This window comes from Populus trichocarpa, chromosome 5 (assembly GCF_000002775.5).
Source record: "Populus trichocarpa isolate Nisqually-1 chromosome 5, P.trichocarpa_v4.1, whole genome shotgun sequence".
In the NCBI taxonomy this organism is placed as follows: domain Eukaryota; kingdom Viridiplantae; phylum Streptophyta; class Magnoliopsida; order Malpighiales; family Salicaceae; genus Populus; species Populus trichocarpa.
In genome coordinates, this window is record NC_037289.2 from 17,929,117 (window position 1) to 17,953,357 (window position 24,241).

At 32.9% G+C, this 24,241-nt stretch overlaps 3 protein-coding genes across 5 annotated transcripts; 1 reads left to right on the forward strand and 2 right to left on the reverse strand.

The window, feature by feature from the left end:
• Window positions 1-1,721: 1,721 nt before the first annotated feature.
• On the reverse strand, window positions 1,722-6,987 carry LOC7469133 (ubiquitin-fold modifier 1). Of its 3 annotated transcripts, XM_024600864.2 has the most exons (5): window positions 6,792-6,987; window positions 6,580-6,677; window positions 2,563-2,595; window positions 2,255-2,310; window positions 1,722-2,009 (listed from the first exon to the last, which is right to left on the reverse strand). In XM_024600864.2, the coding sequence occupies exons 1-5, from the start codon at window positions 6,878-6,880 to the stop codon at window positions 1,971-1,973; spliced, it is 315 nt and encodes a 104-aa protein (XP_024456632.1). In that variant the 5' UTR covers window positions 6,881-6,987; the 3' UTR covers window positions 1,722-1,970. The 3 variants fall into 3 exon arrangements, with proteins under 3 accessions (XP_024456632.1, XP_002307422.1, XP_024456634.1); XM_002307386.4 differs by lacking the exon at window positions 2,255-2,310 and having other exon boundaries at window positions 6,792-6,983; XM_024600866.2 differs by lacking the exons at window positions 2,255-2,310; window positions 2,563-2,595.
• A 3,824-nt stretch (window positions 6,988-10,811) lies between these two features.
• Window positions 10,812-12,463, reverse strand: LOC7460938 (pathogenesis-related thaumatin-like protein 3.5). The gene is made up of 3 exons (XM_002307387.4): window positions 12,377-12,463; window positions 11,235-11,898; window positions 10,812-11,105 (listed from the first exon to the last, which is right to left on the reverse strand). Exons 1-3 carry the CDS (start codon window positions 12,432-12,434, stop codon window positions 10,982-10,984), a joined length of 846 nt encoding a protein of 281 aa, XP_002307423.1. The 5' UTR covers window positions 12,435-12,463; the 3' UTR covers window positions 10,812-10,981.
• An 8,496-nt stretch (window positions 12,464-20,959) lies between these two features.
• LOC7460939 (auxin transporter-like protein 3) lies at window positions 20,960-23,725 on the forward strand. The gene is made up of 8 exons (XM_002306579.4): window positions 20,960-21,211; window positions 21,317-21,502; window positions 21,666-21,778; window positions 21,900-22,083; window positions 22,201-22,298; window positions 22,586-22,793; window positions 22,915-23,172; window positions 23,280-23,725. Exons 1-8 carry the CDS (start codon window positions 21,056-21,058, stop codon window positions 23,469-23,471), a joined length of 1,395 nt encoding a protein of 464 aa, XP_002306615.1. The 5' UTR covers window positions 20,960-21,055; the 3' UTR covers window positions 23,472-23,725.
• Window positions 23,726-24,241: the final 516 nt, after the last annotated feature.

A 24,241-nucleotide genomic window follows, 5' to 3' on the forward strand; every position in this document is an offset into this window, starting at 1 on the left:
TAACCAAAACGGTCCGACCGTTTTGGCTACAATCCTACTATTTTATCAAACATCAAGCCATTTCTCAAAATGAATGCACACGACATTTCAATAATATTGCAATACAAAAATGCAATATTTTAATAATATTACGGTTATGAATTACAACATCAATTATAATTCTAAAATATAATATATATCAAATATTATATTTCTATATCGTGATATTAATGAAATATCACATTTCTAAAATTATAATATCTTTAAAATATGTTATTTTACCGAAAATTTTTCAACTTGGGTGACGGTTTATCCGAAGATCACGCAAGGGAATGAATCACGAAGAGCCTAAATCTCTCCGAGACATGCGCTCCCAAGCAGGAATTTTGACTCGGAGGGATCTTCATTTACTAAACTACCCTCCAGTATCAGAATTCTTTTTTTATAAAAACTTTAAAGGTTACTTTAGCCAAACTGGACTAGCTTTTCTCTTATATCGATGAACTCGCTCACAGCTTATTTGACAAGTTGTCATATCGTGCGTGCTACTCAGCCAGGGTGGGGAGGGAAAAAGAAAAGAAGAGAGAAATAAGACTTGAACAGCTATTGATAATAATGGAAGTGAAGGCCCCAGAGTTGCAGGATTCCAGGCTGAAGAGGCTTGTTTAGTTTTTGAAGAGAAGATGAATTTTTATTTTTATTTTGGTAGGGGCAAAGATGAAAGAAGTATTTCCTCGAGTATTATTATACAAAAATGGTATTAGCTTAGTATTCAATAAACTATGGACTGTTATATTGGTTTCATTTCAAAAAAAGAGAAGGGTAGAGGAAGATTTTACTTGTGCATTGTTTCTCCCTTCTCCAAAAGCTTGAAATCTGCATATTATTTCTCCAGAACAAGAGCCAAAGTACTTTATGGCTGCTACTGCTCTGCAGCATCAACTCAACCTCCAAAAGGCAACTAACAACTGTGCAAAAACAACTGTCACCGAGACGAAAGTACCCGGAAATACTGGCGGGACTCCTTCCCGTTGTTGGCCCTACTAGGAGACATGAATACGTTAGTGAACGTGATGGAGTTAGTGATCAGATTCAATTGTCAATTTTTAAGAGCCAAAAAATTGAAAGCGACTCTAAATGCACTTGTCCTCACTCTCTCAACCTCCCAATGAACTGACCACTGCTATGACCATATCACCGTTGTGGGCCTCGCCTCTCTGGGGCACCCCGTATCCCTCTGCCATTTCTCCTCTTTTACCGACTTGCTAGAAAGCAAATAACATGTCAAATCAAATATGTAAACACACAAACGCCCACATGCGACACATTCTCTTGTACAGTTCGGTCGGCAAGCTCACACCATCTTCAACGTGGGTAGAGGGCACGCGCAGTTTGGTCCGAAAAGAGCAAGAAAGTCAGTTCACTACTCCACCTTTGCAAGGGTCCTGGGTACTGAAAATTTTCGACTCATGACTGGGGTTCAGACCAAGGATAATGCTGAAATAGAAATTACGTTATCCGGGAGCAACCCTTTCATGAGGCACATTAACTTCCACAATGGGCCTTGGTTTTAGTCTATAACCTAGATCCATCATCCAATAAGTCGAGGTAAAAAACGTACTAAAACCACTGCATCTGTATTGGCCCTGATTAGAAGTAACCACGCCTTTGACCTATAATCATTCACCCCAAGCTCAAATCTCTGATGGAATTATGGATGGGCAAAATGGAAGAGAAAGGACTAAGAAAAAGGGCAATGCGACCTTTCCATTATGATTAACTCAAAGACCATGTGTTGCAGCTACCTTTCATCTCAATTCATATTGATCATCATATCAGTAATATAATGCGCAGGAAGCAACTATCAACCCAACTTATAGAATTGGCACAGAAGAAAACAATCACAGATTCAGCAAAAAGATAAACCACTTTTTATGTCTGATGATGATCCTGTTTTCAACATTCAAAAGCTCCAACTCTATCACGGGGGATCAAGCGCAGTTCAGTACCATGTTTAAGGAAGACATTGCCTAGCCAGTCAAAATCACGTGAAACAAAAATCAAGATCCTTGGCAACAGTGTAGTGCACAAATCATTACTAAAATTATATCATGAAAAGATACTTCCTAACATATGGTGCTACCATATGAGCAAGGCCTAGGGTTGAAGTGTTACGATTTAGTTTTTTTCTAAACAAATTGAGAAGTAACTCACCGCAATCGCAAAAGCACATTAATGTACTGTCAATGCACTTCTAAAGCTAAAGTGATAATACCTTAACAGAAATCTGATCACTTGCTATTGGGATGATAATAAAAGCTACTGTGTTACCTGTTGAAGACAGACCAAGGCATGAACAATAAATGATTTGTGCCTTGCTCATAATCCTAGGGGTTACTGGCAGACATCTCCTTGATATTATGAGATGCTGAAAATGGAAAAACTAGAATGTGGAGATGGGACATGAGGCATACATGCAACTTCATAATATTATGATCAATATCCATGGGGAGACACCATAAAAAGACAACGGTGAATTAACTGAAAACAAAAATCTAAAAATATAAAGAGAGCATGGCATACCTGCACTTTGTTGAGGATTGATTCCCACTCCATCTGGAGAGGGAAGTCAAAACAAAAGGTTTGATGTAAGAAACAGTGAAAAATGCAAAGGAGACAAGTAATGGCTTAGACCGTATGTTCATAGAAATAATAAAGATCAATGCAGCCAATTCATTTACAAAACCAACTTGGATTTTTCCATCCTGTCAATTTGACTTGTCTAATCTCTTCATAATGCCAAGGCAATTTCAGTTATGTAATCCCAAATCCCAGTGACAAGGCAACCATAAATCAGGAGCACTTTTTTTAAGGAAATCTCAAGAGTTTGCTTGCCTCTAACTCAGTTGAAAATCATCAAGGACCATCACAATAAAAAATTTCTGGTCTTACGTATGGAAAAGAGAAATGCAGACAGTGAATCATAGTTTTACTTCATGGCACTATGCCAGATCAAAGTCCAAGACAAATACAGACCAAAATAGAATTCCAGCAGAACTACAGCATCACATAGAATAGTCCTCAGGGTCTAGAAACAATGCAAAAGAGTTTGACTTTTCAACCATGTAAATAAGACAATCTTTTAAGGGAGTTGTTTGTTAAAAAAACAGTTTAGCAGGGACTGAACAAAAAGTTCAAGAAAAATTATTTTCCAAGCTCAAAATCGATATTCAAAAACATGTGATCTATAATGAGACACTTGTTCAAGCATCTCAGTTGAGCACAAAAGCATCAAGAAAGCAGCTTTCAACTTTAAAGGAAAACAAAATAGGTTTAAACATTTCATAGTTGCATAGAATTTCAGAACTTTTCTCCAAAACCATACGATGGTTAAAACAAAATATTTTAACCCAACTGAAACCCTCTATTTTTGGTTCCCGTGTCTTTCATGTGTATTTTCAGAACATGTTAGCCTGAATTCAACTTCCTTTCTATTCCAAAAATAAAGTGCACTTTCTGGTACAAGATTCATTAAACAGATAAAACACAGTATGTAAGATGAGTTTTCTAGTCCCACAAAACAACCTTTTATTTTACAAAACAAAGATCACTTTTCGAATACAAGAATAAAACAGTGCCTTAAGAGTCCTGAAACAGCTCATGCTAGCTGTTTGCCAACTCCTAATTTCAGAATAAAAGAGGGTACAGGTGACAAACAAAATGAGATGAGGAGGTAATCATCAACAAAGGAAAAGTTTTCTGGGTTAAATAGCTTAAAATGAGGTAACTTTTAGCTTTCAAATATGTTCCTCTTCAAAGAACCAAGTAGGTCCATCCCTGAGGTGTAGCAGCAGTAAACAAATATCAGATATAGGCAAAGAGCTCATCAAAATGAAAACTGTCAAGGGAGCTTTTGTAAACTAAGATAAAAACCAAGTTTTCCATTTGACAAAATCAGGAATTAAAACTAATTAAAAGGAATTCACTCCATTGTGCAATGCCAAATCCAATTGCAGGAAAAATGTCCCAGAAAATGAGATTCCAGCTGAACAACTATTATGTCACAAAAACTAATTACTCAAGGTCTAAGGGCAATGCAAACTCAAGAAACAACTTTCCCACTGTTTAAAGAATGGTCTTTTTAGGAAAAGAGTGAAAGGCCAGATTAAGAAGGAGAAAATAGAAAAAAAAATAAAAATTGGGATGAGATTACTTTCCAACTCAAATTGGTTTTCAGGGAAACCAGTATAATCTAGAATACAACATTTGTGCAAGTCTCTGTTATGCATACACGCATCACTAGAAAAAGCTTCAACTTAAAAAAAAGGCCATTTTAAGTTTTCTTATTTCTCAGTTGCATAGATTTAGGAGCATTTTCCCTATAAATTTAGGAGGCTAAAAGCAATATGTTAACCAGCATGATAAGAAAATAGAAATGAAACAGTCCTTAAGAGTCCTAAAACAGCACATACAAGCTGTTAAGCAACTATGAGTAACAGATAAAACAGAAGAAGAAGATGATCAGTAAAACAAGAAAAATACTTAGAGGCCAAAAGTAATATGCTAGGAAAAATTGTTTAAACATAAAATTTGAATTTGTCAACAGACAGCTTGGCCAGTTGAAAATCATAGAGGATCTCATGAAAATTGAGATTTTCCAGTTCATATATATATATATATAAGATCAAAATGAAAAACAAGCAATTCTGGAAAACTAATTAAAAAAAATCCACTCCATCACACGGTCAAATCAAATTCCAACATGGGCATCTATTTGAAAATAGAGTTCCATCAGAACAAGTATTACATCACATAGATTTTGCCAGGGTGTAGAAACAATGACAAAATCAAGAAAAACTCAACCTCCAAACCATGTAAATAATAATCTCTAAAAAGGGCGGAAAACAGAACAACAATTTAGCAGGGAGTAACAGCAAAACTAAAAAAAATAAAAATAGTAAGATAATTTTGAAAGGTGAAATTGGTGTTTAGAGAAACCACAAGTGATCTATGAAAGCTTGTTTGTTTTTTAGTTTCAAAAACGCTTTTGAGTTTTAAAAAAGTTTTTGAAAAAAATTGAAAATGTTTTGTTTTTTTCTTTTCTTTAAATAATGTTTTTTGTGTTTTCAAATCGTTTTGATACGCTGATATAAAAAATAAATTTTTTTAAAATAAAAAAAAATATTATTTTGATGTATTTCCAAGCAAAAAACACCTTAAAAAACAACCTCTACCGCAATACTAATCGGGCTCTTAAATATGCATCATTAGAGTGACATTTTGTTACCTTGTAGATGCATATAGTTACTGTGTTTGTTTCTTACCAGCTTTTGTGTTTGCGATGAAACAAACACAACAACGTATTTGGTAACAAACCAAACTGCATTTTATACTACGGGACCCATTAAAAAATTGAGTTTGAAACGTAGTTTTTGTGATACAGTTTTTACATGCTTTTTTAACTGAGTTTCGTAAAACCCTGTTTGTTTTTGCGTTTCAAAAGCGCTTTTGAAAAAATTCAATTTTTTTTTTATTTTTTTTCTTTGCTTCAAATTGATATATTTTTAGTGTTTTCGGATCATTTTGATGCGCTGATCTCAAAAATAATTTTTTTTTAAAAAAAATATTATTTTGATGCATTTCCAAGTAAAAAGTACTTTGAAAAGCAACTGCAATCACACTTTTACCAAACATTTTACACATGTTTTTTGCTACACATAAACTTCAACCACAATTTTTATCAAACACTTATCTAAATCCAACTAACCACAGCTAACCACACTTTTTTTAAACTTAGTGTGTTTGTTTTTAGGTAGTTTTTGTGGTTGTGGTTTAAAAAAAGTAAGTTTAAAAAAAATATGGTTAGTTAGATTTAGATACGTGTTTGATAAAAATTATGGTTGAGGTTTATGTGTAGCAAAACTAAAATGTTTGGAAGAGTGGTTGCGATTGCTTTTCAAAGTGTTTTTTACTTGAACATGCATCAAAATATATATTTTTTTATTTTTAAAAATTATTTTTGATATCAGCGCATCAAAATGATCTGAAAACATAAAAAAAAATATTAATTTGAAGTAAAGAAAAAAATAAAAAATATTAAATTTTTTTCAAAAACGCTTTTGAAACTCAAAAACAAACAGAATTTTAAAAAACTCAATTAAAAAAGCATGTAAAAACTACTTCATAAAAACTGTGTTTCAAACTTAATTTTTTAGTAGGCTCTACAGTACAAAACACAATTTAATTTGTTACTAAACACTTAAATGCGTTTATTATACCACAAACACAAAAACAATTGCAAAACAAACTCGATCTTACTTTTTTTTAAACCATAGTCACAAAAAATACCTAAAAAACACTCTTAACGTATACCATAATTATCTTATACTCAATGCTTTTGTTTCCAACATAATCTCATGAGGCTCTTATCAAATTATTTCAAACTCTTATGTCCTCTTATTTTTTTGTTGCTCTCATATTTTTACACGCATTTTCTCATTGCATGCAATAAAGTAACTATAAACCGATGCATTTTTTCTTATTATTAATAATAATATGTAAAAACCAATTATAAGAAGAAACACAAAAGAAGAGAAGTACCGTTGGTAATGATAGCGCTGGTTTGGGGAGGAACTTTGAATTCCTCGGCAGCGAATTTCAAAACGGCCGTGAACGGGGCTGCTTCCGGTACGCTAAATCTGGAATTTCAAAAATTAGCACATTGAATTAAAAGATAAACCACAATTAAGAAACTCAACAGCGAATCAAAAAGGAAAAAAGAAAATTAAAGAAACTGAAACGAATTAACGCACACTTTGAAAGGGAGTTTTGGATCGGAGGTGAGCGTAACTTTGAACGACACTTTTCCACCACCACCAGCAGCAGCACCGCCACTCGCCATTTTTTATTCTTCTTCTTCTTCTTTTTTTCCAACTTTATTGTTGGTGTTTTTCTTCTCCGTTCGGAGGGGCTGGTGAGAGATCTTACCGCGTTTTATAGACGCACTGCTTGTATAGGATGGGTTTTGCGTACGAGGGTGTTTGTTTTGTTTTATTCTTTATTTTTAATTATAATTATTGATTTTTTAATGTTGTTTTTATTATTTTAATATATTTTTAATTAAAAAAATTTAAAAATATTATTTTAATATATTTTTAATTAAAAAATATTTTTTAAAAAATAATACATCATATTACTAGACACATATGTCTAATGAACAGTATATCAAAATTAAACGCTAAGTACAATTAATGTTTTTACATTTCTCTGTGTAGTTTTAAGATTACATGAATATTTAATAATGTAGTGTACGAATACTTATTTTTAAAATAATAGCTTGTCACTACTAGAAAATTGAAAAATACAAATAAAAATACCAAGGGAATATTTCTGTCGGTAAATTTTCGAGGGATTTTACCGACGAAAATATTCCCTCGGTATATACCGAAGGAATTACCGTGGGAAAAAAAATTAAAACAAAGCAAAAAAAGATGACATGTCATTTTTACCAACGGAATTACCGACGGAATAAATTCCGTCGGTAATTCAGTCGGTAAATTTGTTAGTAAAAATATGAACACTATTCATCATGTCAATTACAAAGAAAATCACCGACGGAATTGTCCGTTGGTATTTTTCAGAGAGCTCCAGAACTGTTCACTTTTCAATTGCACTGTTAATTGTTGTTCTTTACGGACAAAATCACCGACGGAATTGTCCGTTGGTATTTTTCAGAGAGCTCCAGAACTGTTCACTTTTCAATTGCACTGTTAATTGTTGTTCTTTACGGACAAAATCACCGACGAATTGAAAAGTCGTCAGTGTTATTTGGCGGTTTTCTGAAAAAATTTAATTAATTTAAAATTTTCATTTAAATATTACAGACGGAATCACCGACGGATTGAAAAATCGTCGGTAATTTTTTGGCGGTTTCTATAAACTTTTTACAAAATTAAAAATTTAAATTAAATATTACCGATGGAATTACCGACGGAATAATTAAAAAATATTAATATTCAATTATCCGTCGGTAAAGCCGTCGGTAACGTGCCCCAATAAAAAGCCTGAATCCTCTTATTTCACAAGAGACAGACTCATTTCTTATTATTATTCTTCTTCTTCTTCTTCTTCTTCTTCTTCTTCTTCACTATATGTAAAAAACATCATTTCTTATCTATTTCTTTCTCTTCTTTTCTCTCCTCATCTCCTTCTCTTTTCCTCCATGCTTGGGCATGTCTTCTTATTCTTTCTTCTTTTATCCTCTTAGTTTTTTTTAATTAATATACTTAACGAAATTTTTTCTCTCTCCTTAGCTTCACTTGCAACTACATTAAGGTAAGATTTTTCTTTTTTCTTCTTTTTTCATGATTTTTTTCACTATATTTGTTTTTTATTTTATTTTTAATTGTTTTTGTTCTTAATAATTGTATAAATGTTGTTGTGAGATTTTTTTTTTCATATGAGATCAATTTTTAGTAGATTTATTTATAGGATTTTTAAATTTTTAGCAATTGCAACTTCATTTTTTTCATATGAATTTTTTTAGTTGAATTTATTTTTTTGTTTTATATTTTGTTGCAAATTTGTTTGAGTTGATTTTCTTATTCTTTTTTCCAAGCATTTTGAGTATATATTATACAGTGTTAATTTATGTTAATTTAATTATTTTATAATTTTATAAAATGAATTTTTTTTTAATGTTTTTAAATAATTACCGACGGAATTACCGACGGTAATTCCATCGGTAATTCCGTCCGTAAATCCGTTGGTAATAAAAAATATTATTACCGAGGGATATACCGACGAAATGAAGCGGATAAATTTATTTTTTTATTACAAACGGACAAAAAATTACCGACGGATAATTTCCATTGGTGATTCCGTCGGTAAATTAATTACCGACGGAATATGTGTCTTACGCCAATGGAAAAATTCCGTCGGTAAAACTGTTAAATCTTGTAGTGATTTATTTAATTAGCGTCATTACTCTACTGCAAATTAAATCGGCAAACATTACTATTGAAAACTTTTATCCGTTCTTAAAATTAAAATTCTTTTTAATCTTGAATATTTAAAAATATTTAAAAATTTAAAATTATATTTAGACGCTTTTTATTATGTTTATATTATATAATTTAAAATTAATTTATTTTTATATTTAAATTGAAATCATGTTTTCTATCACTACCAGAAAATTGATAAATACAAACGGAAATACCGAGGGAATATTTCCATCGGTAGATTTCCGAGGGATTTTACCTACGGAAATATTCCCTCGGTATATACCGAGGGAATTACCGTGGAAAAAAAAATTAAAACAAAGCAAAAAAAAATGATGACGTGTCATTTTTACCAAAAGATTTACTGACGGAATTTATTCCGTCGATAAATTTTGTTGGTAAACTATGAACACTGTTCATCATGTCAATTACAAAGGGAATCACCGACGGAATTTTCCATCGGTATTTTCCAGAGAGCTCCAGAACTGTTCACTTTCCAATTGCATTGTTAATTGTTGTTCTTTACAGACAAAATCACCGACGGATTGAAAAGTCATCGGTGTTATTTGGCGGTTTTTTGAAAAAATTCAATTAATTTAAAATTTTCATTTAAATATTACAGACGGAATCACCGACGGATTGAAAAATCATCGGTAATTTTTTGGCGGTTTCTGAAAACTTTTTACAAAATTGAAAATTTAAATTAAATATTTCCGATGGAATTACCGACGGAATAATTAAAAAATATTAATATTCAATTATCCGTCAGTAAATCCGTCGGTAACGCGCCTCAATAAAAAGCCTGAATCCCCTTATTTCACAAGAGACAGACCCATTTCTTATTATTATTATTCTTCTTCTTGTTCTTCTACTTCTTCTTCTTCACTATATGTAAAAAACATAATTAAGGTATGTCGTCTTCTTCTTCTTCACTATATGTAAAAAACATCATTTCTTATCTATTTCTTTCTCTTCTTTTCTCTCCTCATCTCCTTCTCTTTTCCTCCATGCTTGGGTATGTCTTCTTCTTCTTTCTTCTTTTATCCTCTTAGTTTTTTTTTTAATTAATATGCTTAATGAATTTTTTTTCTCTCCTTAGCTTCACTTGCAACTACATTAAGGTAAGATTTTTCTTTTTTCTTCTTTTTTCATGATTTTTTTCACTATATTTGTTTTTTATTTTATTTTTAATTGTTTTTGTTCTTAATAATTGTATAAATGTTGTTGTGAGATTTTTTTTTCATATGAGATCAATTTTTAGTAGATTTATTCATAGGATTTTTAAATTTTTAGCAATTGCAACTTCATTTTTTTCATATGAATTTTTTTAGTTGAATTTATTTTTTTGTTGCAAATTTGTTTGAGTTGATTTTCTTATTCTTTTTTCCAAGCATTTTGAGTATATATTATACAGTGTTAATTTATGTTAATTTAATTATTTTATAATTTTATAAAATGAATTTTTTTTTAATGTTTTTAAATAATTACCGACGGTAATTCCATCGGTAAATCCGTTGGTAATAAAAAATATTATTACCGAGGGATATACTGACGAAATAAAGCGGATAAATTTATTTTTTTATTACCAACAGATTTACCGACGGACAAAAAATTACCGACGAAAGATTCACCGACGGAGCATTTTCGTCGGTGATTCTGTCGATAAATTAATTACCGATGGAATATGTGTCTTACGCCGATGAAAAAATTCCGTCGGTAAAACTGTTAAATCTTGTAGTGAATTCCCTAGCCTCCTTCTCCCTCTGCTGGGGGCCGGCGATGTACAAAAGGATAAACCAAACGACATTCTTTTTATCTTTTTGGAGAAATAACAAATTAAGCTGAAATAAATAGGATGAGCAAATCTGTATTTACATTCAATTCGGAAATACTTCCTCTCGCGAAGAGAAGATTAAATCGGTATTAAAATTGTACAAGGTGAAGCTCATAAAAAATGAGGCTTCAAAGACAGAAAACGTGTTCTTCTTGCTTAGAATCCATTATCAGAAGGCAAGTAACAGTGGCAATACGAAAACGAGAGCCCACCATCTCTCAATCAGTGATTTTAAGCCTCTTGATCCACTGCAAATAAGCTTGTTATTATGGTAGGTGCAAGCCTCTCGCTTCCTGAAATCAAAACCAAAAAGTATATATGTTTATACCGAATCCAAAAACTTTAATAAAACGTGATTCTTCTATATATATATAGGAAAGAAGCTGAAAATCTTAATATATGTGGTCGTCCTGTTTACTAACCTGGATGAGCAAAAGGTGATGACATAATCTGTTCCTGCGCACGTACAAATACTGGTAGGATCATCATATGCATAGCTATAAGCAGTGGGGCAAGCTTCTTTGAACTTCTTTGAATAAAATGTAGGTTGGCACACCCTAGGGTTTCCATAAAGTCCCCTGCAACAATATTCATCCGTGTTGAACACATCACAAGCGCTTCGACAAGCGATGACCTTTCCCTTGGACTTAACAGCCAGCTCTGAAGGGCAAGTATCCCTCAAATCTGCATCACAGCCAGCAACACTGCAATTTCCTTTACCATTGATCGGCGTAACAGCTATCGGCAAGTTAAACCCGTCGACAAGGCTAACATCGTAAAAGTCGAGTGTTGTTAGGGTAAATTCAGCAAGTGAGGCAGGGGTTTCACCTGAGGCCCTGCATTTCAGGAATGAACCACAGGTCCCAGTCTTGCATGTACCGTTCCCATTTTTGTCAAAACTACAGCCTGTTCTACCCCATATCCGGCCACTCCAGCCAACCGGAGCATTTAAAACACTAGATTGGCCTGGTTTCAACTCAAATCCACCACCATTGAAGTTCTCACCTGGGAAGATACCCGGCCATACCGTTTCTTTGCAATAATTAGTTATGGTGAAGACTCTCAGACTCTCCATCATTTTTGGCCCTGTCCATCCGGGGAAATTGAGTTAAGAACAGGAAAATATTATTGCTGTGTTTTTTGAGTTTTAGTGGGGACCCTACCATAAACCCTTGGTTTGCTACACTATCAAACTACTACTAGTGCTTCTCTAGGGTTTCATTTTTGTTTTTAGTGGTGGACTCCACCATAAACCCTTGGTTTGCTATATTATCAAATTATTACTAGTGCTTCTCTATGATTTTATTTTTGCTTTTAGTGTGGATACACCATTAAAACTAAAAATAAAAAAAAAACTAAAAATAAAAGAACAGCCAAACACTAAAAGCAAAAATAAAAATCTAGAGAAGCACCGGTAGTAGTTTGATTCATTGTATAGCAAACCAAGTGTTTATAACATTAAAGAGGTTGTACTAAACCAAGCATGGCATAACAATATAAATCAATAGAGTTAGCTAATTAATTAATGAAACAAAGAGCAAAACTGATAATGATTAACGTTTACCTGATGAAAGCACGAGTAGAATCAGCAACAGCAGTAGATTCAGATTAAGACGTGCCATGCCTCTTTGCTTGTTTCTCTCTGTGAAGGTAAAGAGTGAAAATGGACGCAGCATATAAAGCAGGGTGGTGAAGAATACGTGTGGAGGGAGGGACAGTAAAATTAAAATATTAGTCCCATTGTAGGAAGGATTTAGAGCAAAGCCGGTTTGATTCTTTCCCTAATTTTTTCATGCAAGTTTAATCGAGGTTCCATTCATTCCTTTTTCTTCACTTTTACTTTTCAGTCGTGCATCAAAGTGATAAGTGGATCTGTAACCCCAAAAAGAAGTCACCAGTGGATCACCGGAATCTGCCACATCGGAAAAACTAATCTGTAACCTTCTCCGCACATGTATTCATCATTTGCCTTTATGATTTATACATTGCCATTGTATTAGTACTTCGAATCCTACCATTATGCACTTTTCAGAATTCCAGTTTTCCTTATAATACAAAAGTTCTCAAACCCATCTTCCGAACCAATCAACAATTTTTCTGAACATTAGGAAATGAATAGGAAGTTGCTTGTAAGCCGGGCTTGCATGTGTGTGATTCGATTGCATTTGCTTGCTTGCTATGTGTATTCCTCGTATGCTTTGGGCTTTGCTACAGTTAATTGTCCACGTGGACATGTGGCTGCAAAGAAGTAATTATAATGGGCCGGCTGGTGCAGATCCTTTCCTTCATGACTTTTTTCAGTCACTCCTACTAAAGATTTGGACACCTTCAGGGTAAGTAAATGTTGCCAAATTATAGGCATGTATACATGTAGTTTACACTTTGCACAGAAAACCTTCCCAAAACTAGTGACTACCTCGGAATTTCCCACCATTGCTAAATTAGAATTACGAGGGAAAAAAAGAAAAGAAAACTTCAGGGATTTGGGAGACAAAAGTCGAAAAAAATTTCAAACATTACAGGAATATTTAATGGACTTTGAGAATTTTTTTGAAGCCGGGTTGGGTTAGTGGTTATAGGATCATCTTATGCTTAAGTTAGCAAATTGCCGAGAGATGCAACATAAAAAAAAAGAGAAAAATGCAAGAGTGTTATGTTTAGATAGGCTTTATTTGAAAATACGGTTGTAGCTACGATGCAATCCACGTTCTATAAGCATTATTTTGATGCTTTTGGTTGGAATGAGGGTTCCCAAACGGGTTTATAATTCTGTGTAAGGGTGTGTTTCATGATTTATTATGTTATGTTACATACCTGGTGAACCTTGTGATCTTGAGTATTTGTACTTACTCGATCATATGAATTTTCACTATATAGGGTAGGGTAGTGGACATGTTGTTCATCATACTCCTTGGAGTAATCATAGAAAAATAATTACTTTTATCATGGAACGCGTGAAACCTTGTAGTTAAACTATAGAAATAATAATTCATATAGGCACTCATACTGTTAACTTGTGAAATAAAACGTTCAAGTAGGTGTCTACATAAAACGAGAGATTTAGGTGGTGAGTTTACTTAACATTGTTTAATGTGCCTAACATAAAGAATGCTCAAAACAAGAGAAGAATAAAATAACCTCGATGTGAGCCTAGAAGGATTGATTTTAGGCCTATCTTCCTTTTATTATTTAGTTTGTAGCTATTATTTCCTTTGTTTTTTGGGTTTGGTTATGAAACTAACTTATTTTCCCTAGGCTCAGTTTTGAGCCTAAGTTTTTTTCTCATTGATTTTGACATTTGTAGGGCTTAGTTTTGAGCTTAAGGTTATCCTCCTTGATTTTCCCTTCTCTTTTTCAGTTTGTTTTTTTTTTTCCTTCTCTTTCTTGATTTTGCTTTTCTTCTTTGATTTTTGGGCATCCTTTTTTCTTTATTGCTGGGATCATTTTTAAGCCCAAGATTTTCCTACTTCATTTTAGGTACCATCTCTTTCTTTTTCTCTCATTTTTTTTTATTGGGCTCTATTTTGAGCCTAAAATTCCCTCTATAGGCTTAATTTTGAGCCAAAGATTTTCCTCCTTAATTTTAGATAACCTCTTTTTTTATTAGACTCGGTTTTAAGCCCAATATCTATTTCTTAGGCTTAGTTTTGAGCCCAAGTTTTCCTTTTTTGTTTTAACAACCTTATTAGTTGCCCCCTTTAATATTTGAAATTACATGCATTTCAAAGACTTAAATTTGCCTTACTTTAATGATTGCCAAGTAGAAAAATAAAAATGTATGGGGTGTAGCTATAAAAAAGACATGTTTGGTTAGAGATGGAAAAAGGAGACAAGTAGCTTTCATAGACTTGTATAATGTAGTCATGCAATGTTAGAGGCATGTTTGGTTAAAAGCAAAAGACAAATAACTTTTATAGAGTGATATGATTGAGTCATTTTAATATAATGGGACAATAAAGGAATGGAGATGGAAGGAGAAGATATGTAACTTTTTTAAAGTTGCATTATATAAGACATGCTTGAATGCAGGTGGAAGGGGGAGACAAACAACTTTTTCAAAATTGTATTGCAGGAGGTATGCTTCAACATAAGTTAAAGAAAGAAACAAATAACTTTTATAGAATATTGTTGTCAATCACATTTACTAGAGATAATTTTTATATATAAAAAATTATATGGTATGATGATTTAATATAATGATTTAATATAAGGTGACATGCTTGACCAATCAATCAAGTAAAAGGAGACAATGAAGTTTTACAAGTGAGGATGCTTACTTAGTTGTCTTTTATAGAGGTAGAAAAGCTAACTCTTTCTCATGCCATTATCAAATTTTCATATTTAGATAACTTTCACCGAACACTTACAGAGAGAGAGAGAGAGAGAGAGAGAGAGAGGCTTAATGGTTTATTTGGTTCATTTTTCTTTCCAATCAGGAAATGTTGATGAAGACAATACCCATTGGTGCTACCAACTTTTTCTTCGCATTTCCCTTAATCTGCCCTCTCCTCATCAAGGTTAGAAACCCTTCTAATCACTTATTCAACTTTATTTGTGTCTTTATATTTGTATAATTTTAGGTTGGTTTAAGAAAGCTTTTAAGTAGAGTGGGCCTTAGTGGTAGAGGCTCCAGGCAAGATGAATCCAAACAGAGAAGAGAAGGAGCCTTTCGATTATACAATTTTCATGATCATATGGTCATACAATTCATAACAAAATTGAAAACTAAACCAAGAAAGCTAAATATCAGTTTTGAAATCCTGACCTAAAGGTAACACTATACCTAAAAACCAAAGATATTGAAAAAAACTTAGACTCAAAGATCACATTGTACCTAAGAACTTGAAGTATGCGAATAACGCAACGAATCCAGTTAATCTTCGATAAGTTGATATATAATCTTTTTCCCTGTAAAGAAAGATTGTTTACAACATGTAAAACAAAGGAAAAATCATGTTTATTCACATCATCATAACTATTGAAACTTACAACCATAAGAGAAATATACACCCCTCTAAATAACCTTAATAGACCCCTTTTGGATTGCAAGCCAATAAGCCATATCTAGTAATCAACTAACACAAGTCTAACACTGAAACAAACCCTAAAACAATGTTTAATGAGCCAAAACAAACTCAATTTACAATAAAGTCCAAAGCTAATAATATCAAACACTAAAATAAATAAATAAAACACCATAAAACAAATTCCTCTTGCTTGAAACCCCTCATGCATGGCTGAAGCTCTCTCTTGCTTTCTTTTGAGGCTTTGTCGAAACTTCATGCTCCAAATTGACTAGGAAACTTTGTTTTTAATTGCTGGAATTTTCTTCCTTAAAATCACCTCCCCTTAGTCTCCTTAACGTGCTACGAAATCCTATAAAATAATAAAAAACAACAACAAAAGAATCTCAAGTCTTTTTGCCATCATATACATTCCTTAATGGATATGAAATCCTAGCAAATTATGGATAATAGTTGCTGCCATAAATATCTTATTTTTTGACATGAAATCCTTATAGATAGGTAAGCCAATAGCTTCCACACAAGTTTCCAAAAGTATTAAAAAATCCTTGTAGTGATTAGAATCCATAATACACAAGGAAACAATGTTTCTCTAATTTTCGCATATTCCTGACAGATTTCAGTTATAACTTCAAACTCGTCGTTTTGTCTCGTTCGGATGAATTAGCAAGCCTACCATATATCTCCAGAATTGCATGAATGTCTACTTTCCAAACCAATTGAAATATAAGCAGGATTCTTTCTGTAGCTCTAGATATAGTCTAAACATTAGACGAAGGTCCACATAGACAGGTTTGACAAGATTTTTCCACTAACTTCGACCCTTTGAAATAATCCATTCTCGAACTTTAATTGACCTGAAATTTTAACCTAATGTAGAACATCATGTCTAGAGACTCCTGTAAAAATCCAACCATATCCACTTATAACACCTCATACTTTAAGTGTAACGCCACACACTTTCTCATGCATTTTTATTTAATTTCAATGACTGAGTACGTAAAAATTCAAGTAATTACACACATAATTTATTACAACTCTTGTTAAAATTTTCATCCACATTAACTATTTATAAGTTTTTTAAAAAACATACAAATATTCTTTCTATATAATACTGAGTAACTTAGTGACCCTAAAAAATGAATGTCCTTAAAGGAATTTACATGTGACATACACAAAATCACAAATTAAATCATATTAAACATTTGCATCATCCCAATTACTAACATTTAATAATTATATGATCAAAACCAATTTCATAAATTTTTTTTCTTTAAGAACGTTGATCTTATATCAATTTTGAACATTTTACATTCTTCATTGTTCCCCGATAAATTTTCTTCCCATCATTTTATTCATCACCTTATCATCTTGCATCATGATAAGTGTTTCTTTCATAATCTAGTTTAATTTATCACTATATGATTTATTTCTTACAATTTTAAAATTGATTGGTCTCATTCAAACACTTTTATACATTCCTTTTCACATCGAAGTTATTCTATAACTCTTTCCACTTCATGAATATATTCAATTTATATTAATATTATTATCTCACAACTCATGGATTTTACCCCCAATTTATTTCCTTAACACATATAAATCATATGATCTCTTAACCATCTTTAATACATATCGTAACTCATTGCTAAACATATCTGATTCACATTGTTATTTAATTTACAATATATTTAATTCATGTCGTATTTTTACTTACCTAATATTTATTTCATCTTTAATACATCGTACTTCAATCTATATAATACCTTTGTTATATTGAGAAATTTCCTTGATTCATTATTCATTCCACTTATTTCACATCCATTCTTATTATTTATAATTTATCACATAACCTTCCATTACTTTTAAAGTTGCAAGACATGCTCAAATCATCTTTCTTTTTCGTTAAACTTTATCAGTAAGGCTAATTAAATACCTAATTATTAACCTGTCAACACAATCAAACTCTTATACACCTTACTCCATTACATATTATTACAATTAACAATTACATGATCTACTACTCGGCATGATGTTGCTAGGTACCTAAAAATTTATTTAATACCAAATACAATAAGCTTCATACACAATGAATATTTCCTATTATCTCTTCTACATATTTACCACATAAATTACTAAACAGTTAATTTCTTATTTTTACACTTAACTTTACAAATGAATACAATTAACACAATTTAAGGATATACCAATATCTTCTCTAACCCAAACCGGGCATTTGTTCTATTACTAAATTAACTGATTTCTCTAATTGTCCATTTATCAGGGCACTAGTCCCATTAACGAGGATAACTAGTTTTTCTAATTACCCATTAATCAGGGCACTAGTCCCATTAATTAGCGATTAATAGGACACTAGTTCCATTAATCAGGGTAACTAGTTCCACACATATTGATATGAAAATAAAAACATTCCACATTTAATGTACTTGCCATTACTTGGCATAATTATGAATTGGTTGAATAAAGCATCAAGATGTCAATCATCTTTCTCACAACAATATCTGTTCACCTACTAGTTATTTTACACGTAAGTTACATATATAAAAAATTTTCACTATGGCGGTCTAATACGAATTACACGCGATTTCCACCGTTTCAATTGATAATAAATCATACATCAAATCTTATCAATAGTTTCAATAATAATTTTTGCACAACAATTCCGTCATTTGTGGTCAAGAGTAGTACATACATGATTTTTTTTTAAATAGGCCTTTTGATTTTTTTTATTTATTATTCTATTAGATTATTCCAATCTTATGATCTGATCTATGAGTTTGTTGAGATAACCTGGGTTGACTCAACCCTGATTACCGGGATTACAAGTTTTTTAGGTCCTTTTTTTACCCAATTTTGAAATATGTATATGACACTTGAGCATCATATTTTATACAGAAAAAAAATTCATGCCGTGGCATAGCACATTTCCGCAGCTAGTAATCATCTCATTCATGATCATATGTAATGTCGTCCACAAATTAATTTCCTCATTATTGATTAATTTAGCTAACCAGGATCCAATGGATAGCTATAGCTAATCATGGCTTTGGAGAGATAACTTGGGTTGGCTCAATCATGATTATCCGAGTTACAAGTTTTTTAGGTCCTTTTTTTTTACTCAATTTTGAAATACATATATGACACTAGAACATCATATTTTATACAGAAAAAAAATAAATCAGGCCGTGGCATAGCACATTTTCGCAGCTAGTAATCATATAATTCATGATCATATGTAATGTCGTCAACAAATTAATTTCCTCATTATTGATTTTAGCTACCCAGGATCCAACGGATAGCTATAGCTATGGCCTATGGCTATATATACTTTAATGATTTTAGTCCCAAAAAAGGAGAAAATTATAATTAACGGAAGTTTGTAGCGACAAGAAGTTCAATCATGAGGCTAATTAGAGCTTAGACAATTAGCATAGGCTGTAAAAGAAGAACTAATTCCGCTGTTATTTTGAATTATTATATTTGGTAAAAGGCAATAAATTTAAGACAACAATCATCATTTGCAAGTTGTTTGATTACTCATTGCCAATTTTTTATTTTCTTAATTGAAATTGCCAAAAGACTTGCTTTGATTTTCTCAACCAAAAACTTTCAGAAATCTGATTCTCGTCACGGAAAAGCTTGCTTTAAAGCCTAAAGACTAAACTGCCACTGCCTCCTTTAAAGGTTGAAGGAGGATGGGAAAAGACTGATCTGAACATGATCTATGTTTATGTTTTATTTGGGGTGTTTGAGAATGTGTTTGTTATTGTTTTTCAGAGTATTTTTTGTTTAGAAACAAATTAAAATAATATATTTTTTATTTTTTAAAATTTATTTTTAATATCAGTACATCAAAACAATATGAAAATATAAAAAAATTAATTTTAAACAAAGAAATTAATTTTTCGCAAACCTTTGTGTAGGCTACACTCCCAAACAAGTTCTAAGCTCAATTAAAGTTAATCACGTGGTGATAGTCCAAATCAAAACCTGTTTATTTGAAAAAAATTAATTTTTTTAAATTAATTTTTTCATTTTAAATTAATTTTTTTAGTGTTTTCAGATATTTTAATGTAATAATATTAAAAATTAATTTTCTTTTAAAAAAATACTTTCAAATAATTCAGGCTAAATTTATATAGTGGGGCACATATTATGAAATAACAGGCCCAGGCAAACTTTCTCAAAACAGTAACATGTTTCTGATGTAATTTTCGGTGAACTTGGTTAAACCTTCCGTTAGACTCAACGGATCAATAGCAATAATGGATGATTTTACAACTCCGTTATTCAAACATGGCAACCAATTCCAAATTTGCCTTCCCATTTGTGACTAATATAAGACACTCACTCAAGATCATCGGTGAGATGCCTAATCAAATGGGCCAAAGGGAATAGACACTCACATAAGAGAATGAAGGGTCTAATCAGTTTTCCTTCTTTAGTTTAGTCCTAAAAATCAAAGATTTGTAAAGCCAGTTGGCACACGTGTGGTCTTAATCATGTTTAGCACCAACACCACTTCTCAAAGCCATCATTCACTCCATCTTAGCCTCCACGAATTCACATTCCCATCTTTCTGTAATCCCTCTTTTAATTATTTAAAACCTCCCTCTCCCTCTCCCTCTCTCTCTCTCTCTATATATATATATATATGTATGTATGTATGTATGTATAAACCTCTCTCTCCCTCTCTCTCTCTCTCTCTATATATATATATATGTATGTATGTATGTATGTGTGTGTGTGTTCAAGATCAATCCATATACTTATTTATAAACATGGGTTCCGTTTGGTTTAGAAAAAGCCTGTGGTGGGCCACCCCGCTCGTGCAATGCATGAGAGGCCCGGCCCACCATTCCACTTTCAAGCCCATAGGAAGAGAAAAAGCAGCACGGTGAAATTAGCTTCTCACATGCGGGGAACATTGCTGTGTCACCCACAAATGAGATTTAAAGCTAGACCCTATGAAAATGAGCGAACTATGTGATGTGAAAATCACATTTTCAAGGGTGACATCAATAGTTAGGCGCCCATGTGGGTGACTCAAAAATTGCTCCAATATTTTTTATTTTATAAAGATGGAAGAAGAGGAAGCATAACAGAACATTGAGAAAGGAAGCACCCCATTTATCTATTTATAGACACTCTTGATTACTCAATTGCTTCCGCAACAATAGCACCAGTAAGCTACAGCAATGGCTTCCGAGAAAGTCGAGACTGTTATTGCTGGAAACTACGTGGAAATGGAGAGAGAAGAAGGGGATTCCAAGTCTACTAAGAGCAAATTCTCAAAGTTCTTTTGGCATGGTGGTTCAGTATGTGATGCTTGGTTCAGCTGTGCTTCGAATCAGGCAATATATTCAAGAATGCTCTCTGGTTTCATTGTCATCATGCAAGATATATATAAATAAACCCATCAATATACATATGCTGATATGTCTTTTAATGGATTGTAGGTTGCACAAGTGCTTCTCACATTGCCTTACTCGTTTTCACAACTTGGCTTGTTATCTGGAATTCTGTTTCAACTGTTTTATGGCTTGCTGGGAAGCTGGACTGCTTACCTTATAAGTGTTCTTTATGTTGAGTATAGAACTAGAAAAGAGAGGGAAAAGGTTGATTTCAGGAATCATGTAATTCAGGTAATATATTTTATACCCTATATATGATTAATTACAAATTAGTATCTTAATTAGCCTTGGAAAGATGCTAGCTGAAAAGTCTTGTTGGAGAACCTTTAAGTATTCGTATTCGTCTTCGTCTTCGTCTTCTTCTTCTTCTTTAACTTAATTGTATTGTTTGCAGTGGTTTGAAGTTCTTGATGGGCTGCTGGGAAAACACTGGAGGAATGTCGGCCTCTTTTTCAACTGCACTTTTCTTTTATTTGGGTCTGTCATTCAGTTAATTGCCTGTGCGAGGTATCATTACATATTCATCAGTCATGATGTTAACCTTTTAATTTCTCCTTTCCTATTTGGTTGAAGTGATTTCGTCATAACTAACCTTCACTACTGCTCTAATTTCTTCGCTAATTCGCAGCAATATCTACTACATAAACGACAGCCTAGACAAGAGAACATGGACCTACATCTTTGGTGCATGCTGCGCGACAACCGTCTTTATTCCTTCATTCCACAACTATAGAATTTGGTCATTCCTAGGCCTTATGATGACTTCTTATACGGCATGGTATCTGACAATTGCTTCCCTAATCCATGGACAGGTAGACTGCATGTTTTATCTTAGATAAGTGGTATAAAATTCAGCTGAAAAGTCCATTTTGGCGTAATATCCTTTCCATAATCCATTTAACATTGACTTCTGTCCTTTTTTTTTGAAGATTGAAGGAGTGAAACACTCAGGTCCAACCACAATGGTTCTGTACTTTACTGGGGCTACCAACATTCTTTATACCTTTGGTGGGCATGCTGTCACAGTGTGAGTGATGATCAATACACACACACACACACACACACATGTATCCATGCATACCCATAATTAAAGGAAAGAGTTTTCCTGTAAAAGCTGGTAAACAACTTTCTGATTACTTACTCTCCATTTGGTTTCCTGTAATTATAACCATAACACCATCATTTTGGAATGTAAGTTGACTATCTAGATCACTTTTATACATAATACATGCCCCATATGTCTGCGCGCACGCTTGTGTGTTCATGGCATATGCACAATTGTATCAAAAAATTAAATTTGGACTGTTAATGTAGGGAAATTATGCATGCAATGTGGAAGCCACAAAAGTTCAAGCTAATATACTTGATAGCAACACTTTATGTGTTAACCTTGACGCTGCCATCAGCTTCTGCTGTTTACTGGGCATTTGGGGACTTGCTGCTTACTCATTCTAATGCTCTCTCCTTGCTACCAAGGAATGGATATAGAGATACTGCTGTCGTACTCATGCTCATTCATCAGGTTAATTAATTGCCACTTCCTTAATTCCATGGGCCTAAAAAGTCTTTTTTTTTTATATAAAAAAAAATAAAGTTACCATATATTCAATTCCTTCAAGGTTTTGATTTTATTTTTTTGGCAGTTCATAACATTTGGGTTTGCATGCACCCCACTGTACTTTGTCTGGGAGAAATTCATTGGGATTCATTACACAAAGAGCGTGTTCAAGAGAGCTCTGGCTAGACTTCCTGTGGTGATACCAATTTGGTTCCTGGCTATCATCTTCCCTTTCTTTGGACCTATCAACTCTGCTGTTGGCTCTCTTCTTGTCAGCTTCACTGTTTACATAATTCCCTCATTAGCACACATGGTCACTTTCTCTTCTGCTTCGGCTCGAGAGGTTAGACATCTTAAAAATCTCTCAATTCATTCACATTACGCAGTGCATTTTTATTCTCATTAGATAAATCAAGTTACTGATAATTTTTTTGTTTGGTTTTTCCACAGAATGCTGTGGAGAGACCACCGCCATTTCTTGGAGGGTGGGTGGGCTCGTATTGCGTGAACTTTTTTGTGGTGGTATGGGTTTTTGTCGTGGGATTTGGATTTGGAGGATGGGCAAGCATGCTCAACTTTATACGTCAGATTGATTCATTTGGTCTATTCACCAAGTGCTACCAGTGTCCTCACAAGGCTTGATTATTAGATTCCCCTACTTTCAGAAAAGAAAGTTGACGAAATATTAAGATACTTACGCAGGTGTGTAAAGAGAGATTGGCATTTGTAACCTTTCCCCCCCCCCCCCCCCTTTCTTTGTAAGGGCTATATATGGTTGTTGGTTCTTGAAAAGGTGTGATGGCAATCATGGCCACCCCCCTTATACAGATGTAACTTGTGTGTTATGAATCTTTGCCTTTTTTATGAATGCAGACTCCCTTGGTTTTTGTGGGATACACACTATCTCTATTTCTATACATGTTAGTTAGTTATCATTTGAAAATTAGTCAAATCTGAGTGCATTATTACAAGAAGCAGAACTAATTTAGGTTTGAGAATATTCCAAGTAAAAAGCTACCAGATTGAGTTTTGCTGGTGACATTTCACATGTTCTAAGTTAAAACTTGAAGTTACTGATTTCCTCCTAAGGTCGAGTTAATTAACATATAACTACATGTATTACTACTAGAAAGTTGTTGGCAAATTGCAACTAATCTGCATAAAATATTCCGTTGGTATTGACCAATGATAATAGAAATGATTAATTTTTATTGTGAAATTACAGATAGAATTACTGATAGATTTAATAATGAAATAAAAATAATCAATAAATCAATAAATATTATATCAACAATATAACATATTACTAATTATATTCCAATGACATGGTTGCTGGAATCATTACATTGCCATTTTCCATCGAAATTCCGTTGTTAACTTTAAAAGTGTTATAATCAACAACAACCCCTCTT

What these genes read in the sequence shown, in the direction of transcription:
- LOC7469133 (XM_024600864.2), bottom strand. Translation starts at nt 6,880, where the DNA reads ATGGCGAGTGGCGGTGCTGCTGCTGGTGGTGGTGGAAAAGTGTCGTTC. An exon ending in CCAAAACTCCCTTTCAAAGT is followed by an intron (nt 6,678 to 6,791) that starts GTGCGTTAATTC and finishes TTGAAATTCCAG; the next exon opens with ATTTAGCGTACCGGAAGCAG. An exon ending in CAATCCTCAACAAAGTGCAG is followed by an intron (nt 2,311 to 2,562) that starts GTATGCCATGCT and finishes TGTCTTCAACAG; the next exon opens with GTAACACAGTAGCTTTTATT.
- LOC7460938 (XM_002307387.4), bottom strand. Translation starts at nt 12,434, where the DNA reads ATGGCACGTCTTAATCTGAATCTACTGCTGTTGCTGATTCTACTCGTG. An exon ending in TCTACTCGTGCTTTCATCAG is followed by an intron (nt 11,899 to 12,376) that starts GTAAACGTTAAT and finishes CCGGATGGACAG; the next exon opens with GGCCAAAAATGATGGAGAGT. An exon ending in ATCACCTTTTGCTCATCCAG is followed by an intron (nt 11,106 to 11,234) that starts GTTAGTAAACAG and finishes TTTTGATTTCAG; the next exon opens with GAAGCGAGAGGCTTGCACCT.
- LOC7460939 (XM_002306579.4), top strand. Translation starts at nt 21,056, where the DNA reads ATGGCTTCCGAGAAAGTCGAGACTGTTATTGCTGGAAACTACGTGGAA. An exon ending in TCAGCTGTGCTTCGAATCAG is followed by an intron (nt 21,212 to 21,316) that starts GCAATATATTCA and finishes AATGGATTGTAG; the next exon opens with GTTGCACAAGTGCTTCTCAC. An exon ending in TACTCATGCTCATTCATCAG is followed by an intron (nt 22,794 to 22,914) that starts GTTAATTAATTG and finishes TTTTTTTGGCAG; the next exon opens with TTCATAACATTTGGGTTTGC.